At 42.4% G+C, this 24,969-nt stretch overlaps 1 protein-coding gene across 1 annotated transcript in view; it reads right to left on the reverse strand.

The window, feature by feature from the left end:
- Window positions 1–24,969, reverse strand: part of LOC115123043 (astrotactin-2-like) — a 267,117-nt gene that overhangs the window by 138,723 nt on the left and 103,425 nt on the right. Inside the window, exons 10-11 of the mRNA XM_029652338.2 lie at window positions 2,503–2,627; window positions 1,336–1,440 (exon numbers count right to left, since the gene is read on the reverse strand). Coding sequence (XP_029508198.2) covers window positions 1,336–1,440; window positions 2,503–2,627 — 230 coding nt within the window. The remainder of the gene's footprint in view (window positions 1–1,335; window positions 1,441–2,502; window positions 2,628–24,969) is intronic.

The raw sequence follows: 24,969 nt of genomic DNA on the forward strand, positions 1-24,969 counted from the left end.
ATTACACTGTGGATGGTGTGTCAATACAAAGATACAGGCTTCTTTCCTAACTGATTTGCCAGAGAGGAACGAAACCATTTTACAATGAGTTCAAAACCGTTAAGAGTTTATTGGCTGTGATAGGAGAAAATGTAGGATGGATCAACAATATTGTAGTTACTCCATAATACTAACCTAAATGACAGAGTGAAAAGAAGTAAGCCTATACAGAAAGAAAATATTCCAAAACATGCATCCTGTTTGCAATAAGGCACTAAAGTAAAACTGCTAAAAATGTGGCAAAGAAATGAACTTTATGTCTTAAATACAAGGAGTTATGTTTGGGGCAAATCCAACAACACATGACTGAGTACCACATTCCATATTTTCATGCATGGTAATGACTGAATCATCTTATGGGTATGCTTGGGCAAGGACTGGGGAGTGTTTCAGGATAAAAACAAACGGAATGTAGCTAAGCACAGGCAAAACCCTTGAGGAAAACCTGGGTCAGTCTGCTTTCCAACAGACACTGGGAGACAAATTCACCTTTCAGCAGGACAATAACCTAAAGTCCAAATATACACTGGAGTTGCTTACCAAGACAACATTGAATGTTCCTGAGTGGCGTAGTTACTGTTTTTACTTAAATCGGCTTGAAAATCTTTGGCAAGACTCGAAAATGGCTGTCTTAGCAATGATGAACAACCAACTTGACAAAGCTTGAAGAATTTTACAATCCAGGTGTGCAAAGCTCTTAGAGACTTAAGTATTCACACCCCTGAGCTTTGCACATCTATATTGTAAAATTCTTCAAGCTCTGTATTTCATTTCAATACATTTGCAAACATTTCTAAAAACATGTTTTCACTTTGTCATTATGGGGTATTGTGTCTAGATGGGTGAGATTTTTTACATTTAGGCTGTAACAACAAAATGTGGAATAAGTATGAATACTATCTGAAGGCACTGTAAATACTTATTTTCTGTGTACTTAAGTATTTTCAAATAATGTGGCCTGAATCAACTACTTCTATTTAAAAGTCTTTTCAAATCATTTCCTATAAATAGCCTACTATTTGAATTATTTTCAAATACTTGCAAGGGAGGGTATTTGATGTATGCATGCATGACTAAGTCGCTTTGGATAAAAGCGTCTGGTAAATGGCATATATTTGAGTCAGTGTAGTTGAGTATTTTCAAATACAGTACATGCCAATACTTTCCAACTGTATTTCCAAATACATTCCAACATTCAAGTACTTGTCCTTCCAAATAAAACAAATCTGAATACTTACTTCGAAATGTATGTGAAAGGTATTTTAAATAGTATTTGAACCCTGGTCTGCTTCGTACCTGTAGACAAGGTGATGGCGCTGAGCTTGACTTTGTACAGGTTGCTCCTCACTCTCCACTGCTGAACCATGGGGTAGCCCATAGCCTCATTGAACTTAGCATCACCTGCAACGGACATAGACATATTAACATAGTTATGAATAACTTCCACAATATAAGTAGGCCCACATTTTTTTCATAAGATTTGAGTAAATAACTCAGTTTCACATTAACCATGCATTGAAAGCTATGGATCATTTGTGTCGGAGTTTGAGTTATAGAAGCACATTTGTAACTGCCTGAAGTGCATTAGCTAGCTTTGTCTCCCTCACACAAACTGTCCGTGTACAGTGTACATTCTGTTGTTTTCAACAACACCATTTGTCTTAGTACGAAAATTCCCACCCCGTGTGTAATCAATGGCAGACAGCCGCAGTAGCCCCAATTGAATTTCCAGCATTAAGGCGAGAGCAATCTCGCCTCCGTAATTGCATTATCAAACTTTCATATGAGTCTGGCACAACACAGGGCCATTAGAACACAGGAGCGAAGAGAACAACAACTAAATCCTCCCTTAAACCTAAAGCACTTATTTATTCCCAGTGTGTGTTTGGAGAGGAGTAGCAGACACTCCTGGGAACTAGTCACAGGCCAACGGGGAGCGAAGTGCTGCAGCCAATTCAGCTAATGGACGGATTAGGGAGTAGTCCTGAGGTGCGGTTTCAAGCCAACTGACAGTAGTCTCGGCCCCCACAAGGGATGTGGGAAGGGAACACGGGGTGAAGGAAGGTGCAGGTGTCAGCCTTTAGAGGGCCTGGAGAGGTATGCAAGTGAGTGTGTGCCTACTGAAGAGACTTTGGGATGTCAGGAACAATAGCACAATACAGTGCACTGGGAACAGTGTCATTCTAGCTGACCCTGCACTCTGATGTCACTCCTATGGATTTACTGAGCAGAGAATGCTGCATGCTTTCTCAGTATTGAGCTTACAGGAAATTCAGCCGTAATTGGAAAATTACTGTAAATCCTGGACGAAGTAGATACTCCTACATTTTTTGGAAGGAACATTTGAGAAAAAATAAGGATATTTGTTGATGAAATATAGGTTACGTACAGGACACTGGTATGAGTGTACAAAGATGGATGAGGCAGGCTAACAAGTGTACACACACACACACAAACACACACCTGTGAGGAGCTGTACATTGGACAGTGGCTCAGACAGCACTCCTCTACACTGCTCCTCCACAGGTAACGGGATAACCATCAGTCCATCTGCTAGCTGGGGGAAGTCTTTGATGAAGTTGTTGTCCCTTAAAGAGAGACCAAGGGAGACAGAAAACCAAAAAAAACAGTCAGCCTTGTGAGACACTGTTGGATTTTCATCTCCTCCATCAGAGTGCCTAGTGCAATAGCGTGGCTTATCTCATCATTCATCATCCCTTCTCTCCACTGTGTTTCAGACGCTCCAACAGAGAGGGATCGGTGGTGCAACCTGATAGTCATAGACACAGTGCAAGACAACTAACACTGCATGGAGAGCTGGAGAGAGATTCTCAGATCAAACAACACCTTCATATTCTCTCATCAGGGCCGGTTCTAGCCTTTTGGGGGCTTTACACGTCATTTTGTTGGGAGGACCCCCATCCCGCAGGCAAAACATTTTCATGGCCCTGCTTTTGTCAGGATGCAGAGAAAATGTTTCCATTTTAAAGCAAGTTTGCTGCAATTCTACACATTTTTCCATGGAGCGGAGATAATATTTTAGCAATTTTATAACACATTTCATGCAATTCTAATTGAGTGACTGTAGGTCGGGGGCCCCATATCAGCCGGGGGCCCAAAGCAACCGCTTATGCCTAGAGCCGGCCCTGTCTCTCATCACAATGTCTGGGAAGGAAGGATTACAGAGGCTTTAAAGAAAATGAATGTTCACAGTTGAAGCTACTAGATACAATTCAAGAGTGATAAATGCAATGGTTTGGGAATGTGGGGTTTTCCTGGTCAGTTCCAGAAAAACTCATGGTACTACAACTCGCTGGTTGGATCAGGTCTCTCAACAGCAAACAAGGATGTTCCATTGCAGTGTGATACTGTAGATGTATAAGTGGGGGCAGTCTCCAAAAGAGACCAGTGCCTGGCTGCAGTAGTATGGGGGAATTGACTGACTTTGAAGTGTGAGAGAGTGTGCCGGTTGGCTGCCCTCTAAAGGAAGGAAGGAGACAGAGAGCGACAGACTGGGAACAGGACAGGTAGCTGCAGGGAGAGAAGCCTCTTCACTTCTGTTTCTCTCTCAGCTGGAAAAGGAATACGAGAGAGGGAAGGAAGGAGTTAGGGAGAGGGATGGAGGGAGAGGTCGAGAAATTAGATGGAAAGGGAAGAAGAGGCAAGTCCAATACCAAAATCTACAAACCTAGAAATCTGTATTTGTACTACTCCAATGCAATGACTCTTCTTTAAATCTGACCTTCCAGTTTCAGACTGAAAAACACAAGTGAGTGTTGTGATGCAGTTCATGCAATACTCATGGCCATGTTGTGCTATCGTGCTGAATATTATGGTGCCATGGAGGAGAGCAGACATAGAAACAGACACACAGAGAAACACAGAGATTGTCTTTTACTTTACTTTTTAATTTCTTCCCTCTCTCTCGCTCTGTTTCACTCTCACTTTCATTTATTCTGTCTGGAGTACTGTCTACTGTGTCTACCCCCCTCTCCATCCCCCCTTCTCATTGACTTTCAAGAGAGCTTTCCCCCCAACCGCAGAGCCCGTTAGAGGCAATCACCGCCTCCTTTTACCCCAGGACTGCAGAGGAAACTCAAGGGCAGAGAGGAGTGGAAATCAGAGGACAGGAGGTGCTGTAAAAAGATTACTGGCTGCTCACCGAAACCATATCGATTACCAAATTAAATCAGAGAGCTGGGAGCGCGGCACGGGGTGAGAACCCGGAGAGGCACGGCCCCTACAATATGAAGCTTTATGGATTTTTCACACCCAAACAAGACTGTGTCCTTGTCGCCCACCTAGGCGCCTTATTAATTCCTTTATTTACTTTGCAGTGGACTTGTGTTCTGGCCGGGAGAGCAGCAGGGAAGCGAGAGGTATTTTTGCTGCTCGTTATTGGAGAAAAGTGTTACTGTTTTGTACTGAATACATTAGAGAAGTGGCACATTGGGGTAAGAATGGGAATGAGATTCACAGTGGCACTCGTAGATTCAAGATGTGTCATTATCTCTCAAGGAAAGTGGATAAAGTGGAGCGGTGACCACTTTAGTGAGATTAGGGTCTCGCTCGTTCTTGTCAAATCTTTAAACATGATGGAGGAGACGCCAACATGGAGAAAACATAATGGTGGACTAAGGAGGGGAATTAACCCAGCTTTCCAAACACACTTCCAGTTTTTCTCTGGCTCTTCCTTTTCCTCCCTGCACAGTAGGTCGTTTTAGTAATATTGTTGGTGAAAAGCTGTTTCCAAGCTGAAATGCAGGAGCTTCAATTACTTATTGCAATATTAGCCAACAGAGAAAAGCTTTAATCCCAGTATAAAAAGCAGACAATGGGATTGAATGAGGTATGATGAGGTATTATTGGATGTACACCCCACCACCACACACACACAAACCCCACCCCTCTCCTCTTCTACCCCCACACACAGCTGGCCACCTGCAAGGCTTACAGTGTAGTCTATGTGTTCCACTGTGGTGAGCATGGTGTGTTTACGTCCTGTATGTTTCATTCAGTACCCCTGTGTGTTCATTAGGGGAGCTGAGACTAAGCTATCCTTCCCAGCCTTATCCTTGTGCTGCTTACAGTACATGCCTCCAAATGGGATAAACTCTCTCCATTTAGATAAGGGCTTCCATGTTGAGTTGAGCACAAGTTGTTGTAGCAATGAGACAAGATGTAGGATCTTAAATTGATCACACTGTTGCAGAATAAATTTACGGCAATGCAGGAAATGTAAAACTTGTAGTGTGGTGCAAAAAAGCTTATGAAGTTTGTATTTTCCACTTTGAAATTTCAGACTTGATTTCCCTTACGAAAAATGTATCAACCCCTACAAAACTGTACATTAATTCTAATCCACATTTCCTGTTGCTGCAGGATTATTTTCCTGCTGTAGCAAACTGGCTCAAATTAAGATCCGACATCTCTAGGTGCATTGTTTATAAATATGCAGGCCCACGCTTCGATGTGGAAATTTCAACAACTTTTTATATTTCTCTCTCTTGTTTTTCTGTAACTCTTTTTACTCCCTGAATTGCTTCCCTTTTCTCCTGCACACTCACGCACACACACAACATTCCTCAGACTTCAATAGCATAGAGTATCTGAATCTGTTTCGTTCTAGACATTCCATTTCCCACCACCCACCAAAGCCTGCATGTTCCCTTCGCTAAACGCAGAAGAGAAGCTCTTGGAGCGGATGAGAATAGCGTGCAGCAATTGTTTTCTGCTGTCTCAGCCTGCTCCCCGGTGACTCTCACTCTCTGTCTGGGCTCTGAGATGTTCATTTTCTCTTCTTCGTCTCTTCTTTCTCCTCTCTCTACCTCTCCTCCCACATCCTGTTGGCAATAAAGGCAGTCAGGCACCTCTGGGCTCTGAGCAACCATACCAGCTCCAGTCACACTAGAGCTACTCTGTGTGTGTGTGTGTGTGTGTGTGTGTGTGTGTGTGTGTGTGTGTCCATATTGATTTTATATCCAGAGAGGGGGATTTAATAAGAAAACAATGTATGTATACCAATTAAACACAGGCTGAAAGGCACACACTTTCTCTGCATTTCTCCTTGGCCTTTCCTTGCTGCCACACACACACAGCGGTCAGGGACAGGGGCTCATGTTAGAGCAAACATACATTCAGCAGGCTCACTCCCTCTCAGTATCCACACGGCACTCCCAAGAGAGAAAGTAATATGGGATTTATGAAAAGGGTGATGAATAGTAGTATTAATTTAGAGATGCAGACATACCTGTCTACTTCATCACATTTAAACAGAGGAGGTTGGTGGGAGGAGCTGTAGGAGGACAGGCTCATTGTAATGACTGGAATGGAAAAAATGGAACGGCGTCAAACATGTGGTTTCCATATGTTTAATACCGTTCCATTCCAGCCATTTCAACGAGTCCATCCTTCTATAGCTCTTCCCACCAGCCTCCTCTGCATTTAAAATATACACTGAGTGTACAAGACATTAGGAACATGGGATAGACTAACCAAGTGAATCCAGGTGAAAGCTAGGATCCCTTATTGTTGTCACTTAAATCAGCGTAGATGAAGGGGAGGAGACAGGTTAAACAAGGATTTTTAAGCCTTGAGAAAATTGAGACATGGATTGTGTATGTGTGCCATTCAGAGGGTGAATGGGCAAGACACAAGATTTAAGTGCCTTTGAACGGGGTAGGTAGTAGGTGCCCGGCGCAATGATTTGAGTGTGTCATGAAATGCAACGCTGCTGGGTTTTTCACGTTCAACAGTTTCCTGTGTGTATCGAGAATGGTCCAACACCCAAAGGACATCCAGCTAACTTGACACAACTGTGGGAAGCATTGGATTCAACATGGGCCAGCATCTCTGTGGAACGCTAGACACCTTGTAGAGTCCATGCCCCGACAAATTTAGTCTGTTCTGAGGGCAAAAGGGAGTGGAACTCAAGTTTTGTACACTCAGTGTATGTACTCTGACAAACATGTGTGGCTTTTAAGTTCTATCATGGAACTTTAAACCAGTTAAGTCTTCTACTGGTTTAAGACCACCAAAAATGTGCAGCATTTTTAAGTGCATATAATGTGTGTGTGTATGTGTAAGTTATATCTTACAGCTCCATTACACTACAGTAATTCCCCTCTTAAGATGTCCTCCAAGCATTGGTGAAATGATCCATTGCCAAATTGAGTTGCTTCGGCATCCTAATATCGAACCTTAATAAATGATATTGGCCAAGGTGAAGGATGATGTGCTCACATGGGTGTATAATCATAGAGTCCAAAACCACCTCTTTATACACTCCTTTAATACAGAATTAATGAGGAGAAGGAGGGGGGGATTCAACCTGGTGCAATGTGAATCTCGGCCACTAGAGGCTACTCTTTCTCTGTATTGTGTATATAATAATGCCCTAGCGGCATTGGCAGGGATACAGTATTTTCAATCTAAGGTGTGGGCTGCGCTCTGGCTTCTTACTATGCCTGCTATGTTAGGTTTGGCCCTGCCTAAAAGGTTTCAGCAATTTGCCTGATGACATGTGATTGGGCAACCTGAGATAACATTGAGAACACTGTCCTTCATACTCTATAATCATTAATGAGTATAAAGTTATTACATAATATATAATAATGTATTCTCCTGTATCCCCAGCTGTGCCAACCCTTCTGAATCAAATTCCTAATCCTTTAATTGACTCCTAAATTCCTTATTATTTTATATTGTACTTTTTGCCCCTTTTTCTCCCCTATTGGTAGTTACAGTCTTGTCCCATCATTTGCAACTCCCATACGGACTCGGGAGAGCCATATGTCCTCGACCCTGCCAAGCCGCATTGCTTCTTGACACACTGCTCACTTAACCCGGAAGCCAGCCACACCAATGTGTTGGAGGAAACACTGTACAACTTGCGACCGAATTCAGCATCCCCTAATCCGGACAACGCTGGGCCAATTGTGTGCCGCCACAACACAGCCTGGGGAGGCCCTTCAATTCCTTATTTTTCCATAATCACTTTCTTTACAGTGAATGAAATGCTTACAGGCTGACAATGTTATGTGCTGAAGGAGCTCCGTCTCTTCACCACACACTGGCAACTATTCAAAGCAGAACGAGGGCAATGATCACTATGGCTGCCGGCAGCTGTAGCTGTTGAACAAATGGTTGTGTGAACAAGTGAGGCCGGTTGTGAATCTTTATTAAACCACATGTGTTCTGGTAAGGGGATCAGAGCAGCACTCAGGCCCCAATAGAAATCATCAGAGATATCACAGGTTATTCTATTCTCTCATCTAGTCCTTTTAACCAGATGTCTTCCAAGGGCTTTTCTGTACGGGGAAATCTAAGAACCACAGTGGAGGAGCCATGCATATTAAATGAATCACAATACAATATCGCCTGGCAGTCTCACTCCTAGCATAGTGACACACAATACTATATTGCTATGAGTTCTGAAAACAAATGAAAATGCTGGGATTATTTTGATGTGCTTTTTATATGGAGAATGAATTGCATATCTTTCAGTCAGCCTCAACCTTGCAGTGAACTTCTACAACAGCGTAAACTGAGGGATAAACACTCCCAAACCGTGTGTACTAATTTATCCATCCCCTTTCTGAGAGAGCCCTGAGTCCTGTCACACACCCACGTACCTAGCAGCCGAAACTCAACACCACAATTTGTTGCTTTGCTCCTTAGGCTACAGTACACCACCACCGCTGTCATACATAATTTGGCGGTGCATTACCATAATAAAAAATTTATATTACCCACACACTGACTCTGGAAACTCTCTCTCTCCTGTTCACTTCAGCCTCCGGGAATTGCTCCTCTGTAGCTGGCTGCTTGTATTTGTGTTATTCGTGTAGATATGTTCGGAGCGACTTCTAACACTGACACCCTCATTTAAATAGGCAGGCTTATGAATAATACGAGACTGAATACGGGGCGCAATGCTTGAATATTTAAATATGTATTACTGTAGAAATGCAATGTTTAACTAGATTATGTACAAGTTAAATGATATTTTCCGACCACACATATCTCCTATGAGTCATGTGCTGTTTGGTTAAATCCTCCAGACTTCCCTCTCTTGAGCCTCATGAAGAACCTGACTGCATGAGAAGTCAATGGAACTTGAGGTGGTCCGGGGTGAAGTTAAGCTTTTATGGCCTCAGTGAAGTCGACAACATGCATACTTAGCTTGCATTCGGAAAGTATTCTGACACCTTCCTGTTTTCTACATTATGTTACGTTACAGCCTCATTCTTATATTGATTAAATAAAACATACACTACCAGTCAAAAGTTTGAAAACACCTACTCATTCAAGGGTGTTTCTTTATTTGTACTATTTTCAACATTGTATAATATGAAATAACACATATGGAAGAGTGTCGCAAAGCTGTCAAAGGCAAATGGTGGCTATTTGAAGAATCTTAAATTTGAAATATATTTGGATTTGTTGAACACTTTTTGGTTACTACATGATTCCATGTGTATTATTTCATAGTTTTGATGTCTTCACAATTATTCTACAATGTAGAAAATGGTAATCCACTTGTGGTAAATCCAATTGTTTGGACATGATTTGGAAAGGTATATAATATATAATATCCAACAGTTGACAGTGCATTTCAGAGCAAAAACCAAGTCATGAGGTTGAAAGAATTGTCCACAGAGTTACGCAACAGGATTGTGTCGAGGAACAGCTCTGGGGAAGGGTACCCAAAGCATTGAACGTCCCCAAGAACACAGTGGTCTCCATCTTTATTAAATGGAAGACTCTTCCTAGAGCTGGCTACCTGGGGAAACTGAGAAATCGGGGGAGAAAGGCCTTGGTCAGGGAAGTGACCAAGAACCCAATGGTCACTCTGACAGAGCTCCAGAGTTTCTCTGTGGAGGACAACTATCTCTGCAGCACTCTACCAATTAGGCCTTTATGGTAGAGTGGCAAGACGGAAGCCATTCCTCAGGAAAAGGTATGATAGCCCGCTTGGAGTTTGCCGAAAGGCACTTAAAGGACTCAGACCATGAAAAACAAGATTCTCTGGTCTGATGAAACCAAGATTGCACTCTTTGGCCTGAATGCCAAGCCTCACTTCTGGATGAAACCTGGCACCATCCCTACAGTGAAGCATGGTGGTGGCAGCATCATGCTGTGGGGATATTTTTCAGCGGTAAGGACTGGGAGACTAGTCACGATCGGAGGAAAGATAAACAGAGCAAGTACAGAGAGATCCTTGATGAAAACCTGCTCCAGTGCGCTTAGGACCTCAGACTGGGGAAAAGGTTCACCTACCAACAGGACAACAACCCTAAGTACACAGCGAAGACAATGCAGGAGTGGCTTTGGGACAAGTTCCTGAATGTCCTTGAGTGGCCCAGCCAGAGCCTGGACTTGAACCTGATCAAATATCTCTGGAGAGGCCAGAAAATAGCTGTGCAGCGACGCTCCCCATCCAATCTGACAGAGCTTGATAGGATCTGTGCCAAGCTTGTGGAGTCATACCCAAGAAGACTCGAGGCTGTAAATGCTGCCAAAGGGGCTTCAACAAAATTCTGAGTAAAGGGTCTGAATACTTATGTACATTTTATATTTCAGTTTAAAATGTTTTATAAATGTGCAAAAATATCTAAAAACCTGTCATTATGGGGTATTGTGTGTAGATTGACGAGGGAAAAAAACAATTTAATCCATTTTAGAATAAGGCCATAATGTAATAAAATGTGGAAAATGTCAAGGGATCTGAATACCTTGTACTTCATAGCAGCCAATTGCAGATCCAACTCAGGTTAAAATGGTATTTTTAATATTTGAAATACTTTAGCTGTGTTTGGCTGAACATGCCTGGCACAATGGAACCGATGGAATACTCCCAAAAATGCTAACCCCACCCATCTGCCACTTCAAGCAGGCTCAAGCAAACACTCAAAGTATACTAACTATTTCTAACACAAAAAATATTTATAATATTTCTAAAAACATTTATATTTCTATTTCTACCTGAACCCAGACCTGCTGCAGATCAAATCGGATAGCTATAATGCAGTGTTCATTTTCCAACTTAGCGAATTGGACCATGAGATCAATAAGGACCATAAATAACATGATACGGACTGTTTCAATACCGATTGAAGTTCAAGGAACTGACAGGGGAGCTATGTTACATACTTTAAGCAAGCACCAGAGACCAGACCCACATTGTGCTGTTCTTAAGTCATTCTTGTTTAAATAAAGCACTTAATCACAATGTGGGTGTTCCCTGGTTCTCTCAGTAGGGATGCTTTGATAGAAACCCCTCAAAGTAACTCAGCAGAAAGCCTATTTGGTCTGTGTGTTTTCACTGTGAAGAGAGAGGGGACTGTCACTGTTCGGATCAGATTGCGAATATATAATCACAGGTTGAGTCTAACTTTAACCGTGATTATATACTCGTTTTGGGGGTCTCACACACACACACACACACACACACACACACACACACACACACACACACACACACACACACACACACACACACAGTGTAAATGGCCAGATATGATGTAACACACTTCTTTATGACACTTTCTCTGATTGGTGTTGCAAATCTAAGGCTACGTGAGACAGTAGCGAATGGTGGTGGGCAGAACCACTTGGCAGCCCCTACTACCGCAGACAAGCAGATTTTTCCAACAGATATTTCCTGTACCAACCATGTTTTTGCCTTGAAGACAGAAACTCCACCTCTGTGTCTTGAAAACAGATGCCTTCTCTCAAGGTGTTTCAACCTTTAAAGGTATGGTCCTATTGGAAAGACCATAATTGGTCTAGGCTAGTCCCTGTTGTAAAGGTGTAAGAAAAAACTACAAGAAAAAATGTCAGACACTAACAAAAATGCAGTATATTGCATTAAGGTGGGGAAGAATGGACAAATAAAAAACATTCCACTGAAATACAGATTCTCTGTAAAACCCAGCATTGATTTGCCAAAAGTCAGTTGATTATGGCCGAGACTAGTTGCTAGCAGCTGCAGTTTGTAGAGTATGTGTTAATCAGACAAGATAAACCCATTCCAAACACACAGCCTACTGAAACCATAGTCCCACACACAGAAATGTGACATATTTTGCAGTGCAGAGCCTTTAAAAAGCCTGGATTGCAATGGTGTTTTGATGTGGGCCTGAATGGGGTAATTATTATCCCTCATAGAGGAAGAGCAGCACAAAAGGCAGTGCAGAGAGGGCTTGTTAGGAGCTGCCACAGACTGAAGGAGCACAGGGGGGAAGATGTGGCAGGGCACCCACAATCCAGGCAGGGCACCCAAATGGGCATCCAGATAACACAAGCCAGCCAGACAAGCTTTTGTGAGGAAGATAACATAAGCGCTGGGTTGCCAGATTGTTGGCCAGACATTTTGGTGGTAAAAAAAATTCAGCGCTATGAAATAGCTAGCAGACATTATGGAAAATAAAGAAAAACACAAAATCATCTATTGACTTGCCGTATCTATTTCTGTTTTTTAATAATAAGTCAGATCTGATAAACATACAGTGCATTCAGAAAGTATTTGACTTTTTCCACATTTTGGTACGTTGCAGCCTTATTAAAAAATGTATTAAATTGTTTTTTTTCCCCTCATCATTCTACACACAATACCCCATAATGACAAAGCAAAAACAGACTGAGATTTTTTTTTCCAATTTATAACATAAAATTGTCTAAAATAAATATCACATTTACATAAGTATTCAGACCCTTTACTCAGTACTTTTTTTGTTGAAGCACCTTTTGCAGCGATTACAGCCTCGAGTCTTCTTGGGTATGACACTGCAAGCTTGGTACACCTGTATTTGGAGAGTTTTCTGTAGATCCTCTCAAGCTCTGTCAGGTTAGATAGGGAGCGTCGCTGCACAGCTATTTTCAGATCTCTCCAGAGATGTTCTATCGGGTTCATGTCCTGGCTCTGGCTGGGCCACTCATGGACATTCAGAGACTTGTCCCAAAGCCACTCCTGCATTGTCTTGGCTGTGTGCTTAAGGTTGTTGTCCTGTTGGAAGGTGAACATTCGCCCCAGTCTGAGGTCCTGAGTGCTTTGGAGTAGGTTTTCATCAAGGATCTCTGTACTTTGCACCTTTCATCTTTCCCTCCATCCTGACTAGTCTCCCAGTCCCTGCCGCTGAAAAACATTCCCATATGACACTTGGCATTCAGGCCAAAGATTTCAATCTTGGTTTCATCAGACCAGAGAATCTTGTTTCCTTTAGGTTCCTTTTGGAAAACTCCAAGCAAGCTGTCATGTGCCTTTTACTGAGGAGTGGCTTCCGTCTAGCCACTCTACCATAAAGGCCTGATTGGTGGAGTGCTGCAGAGATGGTTGTCCTTCTCAAAGTTTTCCCATCTCTGTCAGAGTGACCATCGGGGTTCTTGGTCACCTTTCTGACCAAGGCCCTTCTCCCCAAATTGGTCAGTTTGGCTGGGGGCGGCCAACTCTAGAAAGAGTCTTGGTGGTTCCGAACTTCTTCCATTTAAGAATAAAGGAGGCCACTGTGTTCTTGGGGTCCTTCAATGCTGTAGAAATGTTTGGTATCCTTCCCCAGATGTGCCTCGACACAATCCTTTCTCTGAGCTCTACGGACAATTCCTTCATGGCTTGGCTTTTGCTCTGACTTGCACTGTCAACTGTGGGACCTTATATAAGCAGGTGTGTGCCTTTCCAAATCATGTCCATTCAATTGAATTTACCGCAGGTGGACTCCAATCAAGTTGTAGAAACATCTCAAAGATGATCAATGGAAACAGGATGCACCTGAGCTCAATTTATAGCTTAAGGTCTGAAAACTAAAATAAGCTATTTCTTTATATATATTTTTGAATGTTTCGCTTTGTCATTATGGAGTATTATGTGTAGATTTATGAGGATTTTATTTTTTATTTAATCAATTTTAGAATAAGGCTGTAACTTAACAAAATGTGGAAAAAAGATGCTCTGGCAATCCATTTACATTTGATGATAATGATATAAGGTAGGCCTACAAGACAGTGTTATTGGTTTTTGAAATATCACTTCTCAGAACAAGAAAAGTTTCTGCTCCAAGATATATTATGCTATTACTGTATGATAGTACTGACAGTCTTCTCTCACACGCTCAGAAATGATTATATAATGGGTCCCATGGCTGCTCCGCTAATATTGAGAGCAATGAACATTCAGAAAGAACTAGCTCCAAAGTCCATCCTTTTTTTCCATCCTACTGCTTCCAGAACTTTCCCACTCTCCCAAATTTGCCCTTGAGAACAATCCACCAATCCACAGCCACAATCTTTACCATATGAGATTTATGAGTCTTGTGATGGAGAGATGGATCTAAATGCTGTGTAATATGCTTAATAGCTTTAATATCTTGTTGTTTGAGTGATTGGGTAATGAGACAGGGCCAGCAGCCATGCAATAACAATGATGAAGCTGCAATGCCACCCCAGAGTGATTCCATGCTGAGCCTCAGCCCACTCTACACTTTATAACCTTCATAAAAGAGGAAAACAAATTAAGAATTAAAGCGTTATTAGGTGAATGCGGCAGGAATACCCAAGTCTGGGCTGTTTACCTTGCCTAAGACTCTCATTAAAATCCATTTAACTCCCACGCCCGTGTAGAATGATTTAATCTAAGTGTATCAGTGAAACTTGTCAATGCTGAGTCTATCATTGATTAAACTCACGAGTTGGTGCCATTGATCAAGTATGAGTTGTTGGTGGAGAGAAGCCTATGATGAGGTTACTTCTTCTATGATGGGAATGACAACAGAAGTCTTTGAGGAACAGGCGATCAAAATGACACTGAAAATGACAATGAATCTTGATGAGCAACCATCAAACTAAAGAACCACTGAGACTGACTTCACAGATAAAACGGATACAACAAATCAGCTCATGTAAAGAAAAGCAACCAACGTGGAATGACAAAACATGATATTGTGGGTGAGAAACGCTAATAAGCTCTTCAGCCGTCATTATGGATACGTCCAAGTTCTACCCTCACCTCTCTTTCTCCGTCACACCCCCTGGCAAACGGATGCACTCTACAGCCAACATTAGCTTCAGTTCACGTGGGCCTACAGTATACTCTCCTATTCCACCCATTCACTCTCTGACTGAGGTGCGGACTGTGGAGGTCTCTCTCTCTCACACACACACACGTGTAAAATCAGCCACGAGGGGGGCCAGAGAACCATGAAGGATAGTTAGTGTCCTCCGGCCCGAAACACTGCCTCTTCAATACATTGAAAGCAATGAGGAGCGCCTCGGAGCATTCATTCTCTCTGAGAAATAGAGGAAGAGGGGAGAGAAAGGGAAATGAAATGAGTAGTAACCTAGCTAACACCAGCATGCTCTCGTTGTAGCCTATATGCTGTAGTTAATTACAGCTTCTAAATAGACAGGCAATTTAACAAAGAGAGGAGCATTGCAGTGGGGAAAAAATCTAAGTGAAAGAAGAAGTACTTCTTTTGTTCAATAGAGGTCACTACAAATTCAGATCTTAGAGTGCTGCTTGTCCGTATTGTAGGTTCAATGGAGACAAGAGGAATAGAGAAGGATATGCTGTGTAGCTTTTCAGAAAACTACATTTGCAAGTCAGTTAAGGCAAGTCAGTTAAGAACAAATTCTTATTTACAATGACGGCCTACCCCAGCCAAACCCTAACCCGGACGATGCTGGGCCAGTTGTGCGCCGCCCTATGGAACTCCCAATCATGGCTGGTTGTGATACACGCAGGATATACGTGGTAGGGGTCTGTAGGCGTTTCAATAAAGTACTTCTAATTGATGTATTGTATGGAAGCATTTGAGTTGAATGACCCAGAAAAATAGCCTAATCTCATCTGGTGAATCAGGCAGCCAATGAGTGCTGGGTATAAGATCAAGAGATTTCTTTTTTTTATATTATGCATCTTAATACATACAGTCTTTGTAAGTCCCTGCACAACTCCCAAGTCACACGCTAACTGCCATGCGTTTAATAACTAGTAATGGGCCAAGACAGCTAAGTGTAACGATGTTCCTCCTCTTCTGACGAGGAGTATGAAGGATCGGACCAATGCGCAGCGTGGTAAGTGTTCATGTTATTTATTAGGAACAGAAACACTAAACAAAATAACACAGAGAGTGAAACGAAAACGAAACAGTCCTGTAAGGTGCAGCAACACAAAACAGAAAACAGCTACCCACAACCCATAGTGGGAAAACAGGCTGCCTAAGTATGGTTCTCAATCAGAGACAACGATTGACAGGGAACCATACCAGGGCAAACACTGAAATACAAAACAGAACAAAACATAGAATGCCCACCCCAACTCACACCCTGACCAAACTAAAATAGAGACATAAAAAAGGAACTAAGGTCAGGACTTGACACTAAGAGCTGGTTGGGGTGCTTGTTTCATTACAGATTGAGCAAAGTGACATCTTGTGATTCAACGTGATTATGCCACATAATATACTACCTCTCAGTGTGAAGGTTCTAATTAACGTGGGATTATGTATATCATTATACCCAATGGCAGAGCGTATGGAAATTGCACCTAATAAACTATAATTAGTCTACTAGCATCAAACATTCATTGATGTGTGAATCTGAAGCAGGTTGTTTAACTAATTTAACTTGATAAACTTAATTTATTCTCTTTAGAGTGAGGTCAGTTATGTCTCTAGGTTACATGAAACAAGTCAATTGAAAACCCTCTCATAACTTTGACTCCTGCAGTAGATGAATCAATAAACTAAGGCACCATTCTGGGGCTAGCCGTAGCCCCGAGAGTTACCCACAACCCTCAGCAGCTAGTACCCTGAAAGGGTTAAGGCTGTTTTGGACGGCTAGCATAATGCTTAACAGGCACGACAGTTAATTTTATACACCACATTCTCCTTCTGTCTCCAGAATCATAATGATTTAGTGGTTCCTGCAGGCTCTGGTGTTTTATCAGACTAGTGCACAGGCTTGTGCTTCTGACCAAATGGGCTAATTACTGTAAATAAAGTCATTCTCTCTTTCCATATGAGTGGATATGAATGTAGAGCAGGAGCGCCCTGATAAACAAAAACATAAAACAGGCATGGTGAGAGACAGGCATAATATCCGGGTGTAAGGGATTGAACACAAATCTGTCACCAGAATAGGGGAAAACAAGAGGTAAAATAAAGTGGCCTGTCAATTTTAGGGGACATAATTGAAAGGGATGTAAGTTGGAAATGAACAGGCTGTTCAATCCATTCAAAAGACATGGTTGGGTTTTGCAGTGCGTTAAAATGGGACTCAGGCCCTGAGAGCTGATAACAGCCTATAAACCCATAAATCTCACTTCATTCCCTACAACCTACACCTCCTTACTGGGAAACATGAATCCATCATTTAGGGAACACACGCTTTTAGAATCTGGCAAAATAGGACCGATGATAACAGTTTGTAAGTCGCTCTGGATAAGAGCGTCTGCTAAATGACTTAAATGTAAATGTAAACAGTTAGTCAAATGGTGGTCTCATTATTGGTGTTCAATCTACTGTAGACCCATTGCTGAATGACTGGTTTGACTGGTACCTGCTATTGGCTTTTAAGCCACAGCACCAAGTGTGGATTTCAGTCCAACTGCAGCCCGGCCACTTGGTTTGGAACAAAAGATGCTAAATTGTCTTGCAACAAACTGTACTCTGATGATTAAATAAACCCACATACATTCCCACACCACTGGAAGTCTGAGGTTAATTTTATAACAGAATTATCAGGGAATTGAGTAGTACCCAAAGTCATTAACATAAAAATGACAGGGCCTGGCCTATGGTAAATTGTACCCTATGAGAACACTAAGGGTATAATTCCCAATAATCTTATATTGCCATTAGGTCCTGGAGTGGGTGCAGAGTAACAGCCTAGCCACTTTTCCATTTAGAAAAACAATGTTTTTTTTCCATCTCACTCCCTCACTCTCTCCCACTTTCCCTTTCTTTCAGTCAGCTAAGTTAGTTTGACATTAGCTGACATTAGGTCTGTTAGGTCAACCTTGGAGTGTGATTTATTATTGTGGCCAGTGAGGCTGTCTTAGCTGCTGCAACTACTGCTGCTATCTCCCAAAGCTCCAAACCTGCATCCTCACAGCACTGCAGTGTGCTGCGCTAGAGGACTAATCATGGGGCTTTCAGTAAATAAACTGCACTGAGAACATCTGTCTGAGGTCCCATTCAGGACATTCCCCCTGCTTTCCCAAGATTAGGAGGAGAAGGAAGCCAACAGAGGAAAAGGAAAGCCCAAGTCCTGAATGCTTTAATAGTGTAGGAGGATACTGTTAAAATGTGCTGGCATGGACAGACAGCGTGATAGTGAGGTTGCAATGTGAAGGCTTGAGGGAAGAATCTTAACTTTTGTACTTTATTGTTACCACTGTTTGCATTCTGCAATAGTTCTCTCTCATAGCGAGAAACCAGAATCAATGGGTTTCTTCTGTGCTCTGAGACAACCAGGACATATGCATTGGGACAACAGAGACAAGAAAGGAGAGAAATACAAACACAGAAAAGAACCCAACAGAAGGGCTAATTCTCCTAGTAGGAGCCTGAGCCACTGCAGCAGGTATGTGGAGCAGTAGTCAGAAAGAGGGACAACACAGTGAAGGGAGCCTTGGGCAGCTGTGGAGCTGTATACCCTCTATGCTCAAGTTTAACCCTCCACCTGAATAGTCAGCATACTAGTCTCAGGGCGTCTCATTGCGTTGGAAAGAGTGTATGAGAGCTGTTGGTAAAGGGTGTTGACAAAAGGATGAGACTGTACACTAAGGAGATAAATGCAGGAAATTAGCTGGGAACATGGGAGGCGTGGTTTTTGTACCCGGGAGTACATTCCCAGCCTCTAAAACGTAGACACTCATTGTCTGGTAGTCTCAGCATGTAATTTGGAGAGTGGTCTCTATCCTTTTTCTATCTCTCTCTCTTTCGGTGTGTCTCTGTACTGACTCAGGTGGCAGCATAGCTCCAAACATTTACTGTGAGCTCTCCTCTGCTGTCCTCTCCTCCTGTGTGTGTCTCTTAGTGTGAGCTCATATATACGTGTGTATCGATGTGTGTGTGTGTGTATTTGTCTCCCCACCCGCTGTGTGAATGCTGGGTGATTGAGTGTCAGCTATTATAGATGAGCTCAGTCTCTTTCTCATCTCACGTGTCCCCAGAGTGGCGGCGGTAAAAGGAGTAGGGGTTGGCGGTGACAAGGCCGAACGCTGTCGCCAGGCCTGATGGATGGCAGTCATCACCCCCCCACCCTCTTGCATTGCGAGACCCACCCGGTCACGTGTGTCGAGGAGACAGGATAGGATAACTGGATGGCTAGGTATCAGGACGGTTTAGGACAGGATGGACTCAAACACAGACAGGGAAACCTTAAAAGCAGAAGAAAAGTGAAGCTACAGATACATTTACATTCACATTACATTTAAGTCATTTAGCAGACGCTCTTATCCAGAGCGACTTACAAATTGGTGCATTCACCTTATGACATCTTATGACATTTTATGATACCACACAGGGAGATTTTACCATTGCGGTACAGAGCTTGGATGACAATTTGAAGTTGAGTCAATCTTCACAGATGGTCTTTTGCTTTATTCAAATATGCAGACTTCAATAAGGAAGCACCGTGTATTCACATATTGTGATCTGAAAAGAAAAAGAAAGGAATGTAATCTTACTGCATATGGATTACATACGGATGTGAGTGGATGTTTGACAGTAATACTACACCATACTGTACCTGGTAAGAGTGAGGAGGAGAAAAGTGAACTCTGCCTCACAAAGCATACTTCCCCAAAGCAGCATCTGTTGGGAGGAACCCTACATAACCTTGGTCATAACCTTAGTCCCATAGCCCCTAGTCTCATCCCCTAGCTGTGTTTCCATGTCTGAAGGAAGTCGATAGGTGTAAACAAACAGGTATAAGCAAGCTCCCCTAAGACCATTGGTAAGCTACAGGAGGAAGTTTTCTGCAGAGCAGGGTACCAGGCACATTGTTAAAATCCTGCTTCATATATTAGGGCACATCAGCTACTGCTAGCTCAGACTCATATGTTCACAGTAGTGAATGAGATTAAATCTGACAGCTAAAATATGCTCAGATCGCTGTTTATTTGCAGGTCAGATAATTGTTGTATATTAAAGTCATTTTATAAAAGAGTTATAACATTGCCAATACATATACACTGATTTCCGGGGCATATGCTTACAAACAATTGTATTACAGTAATAATTGCATGAAGTCGATTTACAAATCCAAATCCAATTGCAAATGCATGCACACAGGAGTGTGGTAAAGTGAGACCAATTTAAATATCAATGTTTGCCAAACACCATCATAAATCAGAAGCAATATTTAATATAAAACACTATTTGTGATCACCCAGGGATAAATAATACAATTCCCTTCTATCTCCCACATTTCACTCTGGGCTATTGATGCAGGGGAGTGAGGCGGGGGACATGGTATAGGGGTGGGGTTGGAATCTACACATCAAATATACTATAGGGGGAATTTGGAGGACATAGCTAGAATGTGCATTACCATCATTCTAGAGAGAAATTATAAATATGTCTATAACTGGAGTGGATCCTTCAAGGCACAGAAAAACAAAGAACAACGTTGAGACTGTATTATTCGAGAAACAAAAGACCGAACAGCCTTGATGAGGATTAAAGCAACTCTGAAGAGATGACATACAGTAATTCAAACAGTCTTTGGGAAATAAATGGATCATTTTCTTTGGTGTCTGTCTTTCAATCCTTAAATCCACAACAATTAATACACTAAAGGCAAATGTCAAGTGAAATATTAACTTCTCTTTTTGCCAACATAAAACAACAATTCTTCATCTGCAGTTCAAACAGTCTCAAAATATGATATTGAAACTTAAGTTAATATACCTTTTGATAACAGCTTAAATTGATTCACAACAAATTGGGTATATGGTGTTCTTTTTCTGAATTATGACATTGTCTAGATAGACAGCGAAGCAACACTGCACCCTAAATTAACGTCACCCTTCAGGCAGCACAACATGTTTTCATCCAAATGAAACACACTGGTTGTACTCTGTCACACCCAACAGATCAGTCTGTTGTATTCAAATGGCATCTACAGAGCAAAGCATGACCGATACCAGTCCTCACCGGCGGCCATCTTAAAGGAGATAACTTGCCCCGTCATCCCCCAGTGGCTCGCTGGTACACCCATTCTCACCGGATGAAAATGAATCTGTCAAAGTCAATTCTGGTTCTATCTCCACTTAAGAACATCCTGGTGACAAAGGAGGCCTGCTGATGCTGTGAGGGGGAACGGATGAGAATGTCTGCCAGGCTTCCCTCAGACACCTCCATACACCGCTGCTGGGACTACTGGATGCTTGGGTTTCGGTTCAACATGACCTTTTATAACTTCATTATTATCAATAAGCTAACAGTGGCATTATGAGCTAGTAGTAGTAGTAGTAACAGTAGTAGTGGTATTAGTAGTAACAGTAGTAGTAGCAGTAGTAGTAGTGTTACTAGTACTAGTTTTAGTAGATAGAGAAGTGATGACAATATATACACTCACCGTACAGTTTATTAGGTATATGGGCGTGGCTTGTTATATAACTGGCTTCTCAAACCAAAGCAGACATTCTGGGTATAACTTCATCTTGGTTAAAGAAGTCTATACTGGACTCTGATATGTCTCTGACTGGTAATAATGTTTTTAGATCTGATAGAGTTGGCAGAGGACGGGGTGTCGCCATAGAGCAACTTAAATGTGTCTGTATCCATTACCACCTCTGTCCCTAAGCAATTTCAATGTCTGGTCCTAAATGTGGGACTTGGTAATGGTGCCCATTTGACTCTAGTTGGAATTTATCGCCCTCCCTATGTGCTCTTAAATGGTCTGCATAAGAGATGTTAAACTACCTAAATCTCACTCATGTATTACTACAAAGAGACATTTATTTTAATTTACTGAGAATTTTTTTTTGTCTGAGCTGAGGTTGAGTGACTGGTGGGTTGTGCCAACTATCACTGATTCGGATCAGGCCCTAATTTGTTTTATTTCCCTGTTTAACTATTTTGCAGATAAACCTGCTCCGCACAAAATGATAAGGGTGAAAGACAGATATAATCCTTGGTTCACGCATGAGTTGTCTGTGAAATGACAGGAAATACATTTTGCTTGGGCTAAGGCTAGACTGAATGATTCTATGTCTGATTGGCAGTCCTTGAGATATCTTGTTATTAGAAAAGCAAAATCAACATATTTCTTGAATTGTGTATGGCATAGTGGTGGTAATCCAGCTAACATCTGGAAAGTGGTCAAATTTTTGAAGCCCCGTCACCTCCGTCATTTCTCCAGCAGGTTCTGACAGCATCTGGTCCCATACCAGACAACATGGACATGTGTGGTGCTTTAAATGACCATTTGCTTCAGCTGGACACCTGTTTAAAGGATACTCTGAAAATGATTCTCTTTCCACTAGAGGGTTCTCTAGTCACCTCAGAACAGATTGTAGAGAATGATGCACTAATAGACTTAAAAACGTCATTTTTATTTAAACTATTTGATGTCTATGATGTACCAAGTGCTAAAGATTGATGTTAAAAATCCATAGGGGCTATTTAACTTCTTACTGCAGCTCTCTGCCCCACTTATTGCAGAACCTTTTACCTATATCTTTAATATGACAATTGTTTCTGGTGTTATCCATAAGATCTGGAAAGCGCCACGCGTCCTCCCCCTACACAAAGGAGGAGATCCTTCTGATTCAGATAACTACCATCCAATCTCTATATTATTTTTTTTATTTCACCTTTATTTAACCAGGTAGGCAAGTTGAGAACAAGTTCTCATTTAAAATTGCGACCTGGCCAAGATAAAGAAAAGCAGTTCGACACATACAACAACACAGAATTACACGTGGAGTAAAACAAACATACAGTAAATAATACAGTAGAAAAATAAGTCTATATACAATGTGAGCAAATGAGGTGAGATAAGGGAGGTAAAGGCAAAAAAAAAGGCCATGGTGGCAAAGTAAATACAATATAGCAAGTAAAACACTGGAATGGTAGATTTGCAGTGGAAGAATGTGCAAGAGATAGAAATAATAGAGATAGAAATAATAGGGTGCAAAGGAGCTAAATAAATAAATAAACACAGTAGGGGAAGAGGAAGTTGTTTGGGTTCAATTATAGATGGGCTATGTACCGGTGCAGTAATCTGTGAGCTGCTCTGACAGCTGGTGCTTAAAGCTAGTGAGGGAGATAAGTGTTTCCAGTTTCAGAGATTTTTGTAGTTCGTTCCAGTCATTGGCAGCAGAGAACTGGAAGGAGAGGCGGACAAAGGACAAATTGGTTTTGGGGGTGACCAGAGAGATATACCTGCTGGAGCGCGTGCTTCAGGTGGGTGCTGCTATGGTGACCAGCGAGCTGAGATAAGGGGGGACTTTACCTAGCAGGGTCTTGTAGATGACCTGGAGCCAGTGGGTTTGGCGACGAGTATGAAGAGAGGGTCAGCCAACGAGAGCGTACAGGTCGCAGTGGTGGGTAGTATATGGGGCTTTGGTGACAAAACGTATGGAACTGTGATAGACTGCATCCAATTTATTGAGTAGGGTATTGGAGGCTATTTTGTAAATGACCTCGCCGAAGTCGAGGATCGGTAGGATGGTCAGTTTTACGAGGGTATGTTTGGCAGCATGAGTGAAGGATGCTTTGTTGCGAAATTTTAGATTTAACTTTGGATTGGAGATGTTTGATGTGAGTCTGGAAGGAGAGTTTCAGTCTAACCAGACACCTAAGTATTTGTAGTTGTCCACGTATTCTAAGTCAGAACCGTCCAGAGTAGTGATGCTGGACGGGCAGGCAGGTGCAGGCAGCAATCGGTTGAAGAGCATGCATTTAGTTTTACTTGTATTTAATAGCAGTTGGAGGCCACGGAAGGAGAGTTGTGTGGCATTGAAGCTCGTCTGGAGGGTTGTGAACACAGTGTCCAAAGAAGGGCCAGAAGTATAAGGAATGGTGTCGTCTGCATAGAGGTGGATCAGAGACTCACCAGCAGCAAGAGCGACATCATTGAAGAGAGTCGGCCCAAGAATTGAACCCTGTGGCACCTCCATAGAGAGAGTGCCAGAAGCCCGGACAACAGGCCCTCCGATTTGACACACTGAACTCTGTCTGAGAAGTAGTTGGTGAACCACGAGAGGCAATCATTTGAGAAACCAAGGCTATCGAGTCTGCCGATGAGTATGTGGTGATTGACAGAGTCGAAAGCCTTGGCAAGGTCAATGAATACGGCTGCACAATATTGTTTCTTATCGATGGCGGTTAAGATATCGTTTAGGACCTTGAGCGTGGCTGAGGTGCACCCATGACCAGCTCTGAAACCAGATTGCATAGCGGAGAAGGTGCGGTGGGATTCGAAATGGTCGGTAATCTATTTGTTGACTTGGCTTTTGAAGACCTTAGAAAGGCAGGGTAGGATAGATATAGGTCTGTAGCAGTTTGGGTCAAGAGTGGCCCCCCTTTTGAAGAGGGGGATGACCGCAGATGCTTTCAAATCTTTGGGAATCTCAGACGACACGAAAGTGAGGTTGAACAGGCTAGTAATAGGGGTTGCAACAATTTCGGCAGATCATTTTAGAAAGAAAGGGTCCAGATTGTCTGGCCCGGCTGATTTGTAGGGGTCCAGATTTTGCAGCTCTTTCAGAACATCAGCTGAGTGGATTTGGGAGAAGGAGAAATGGGGAAGACTTGGGCGAGTTGATGTGGGGGGTGCAGTGCTGACCGGGGTAGGAGTAGTCGGGTGGAAAGCATGGCCAGCCGTAGAATAATGCTTATTGAAATTCTCAATTATAGTGGATTTATCGGTGGTGACAGTGTTTCCTATCCTCAGTGCAGTGGGCAGCTGGGAGGAAGT

This window comes from Oncorhynchus nerka, linkage group LG4, assembly GCF_034236695.1.
Source record: "Oncorhynchus nerka isolate Pitt River linkage group LG4, Oner_Uvic_2.0, whole genome shotgun sequence".
NCBI lineage: Eukaryota > Metazoa > Chordata > Actinopteri > Salmoniformes > Salmonidae > Oncorhynchus > Oncorhynchus nerka.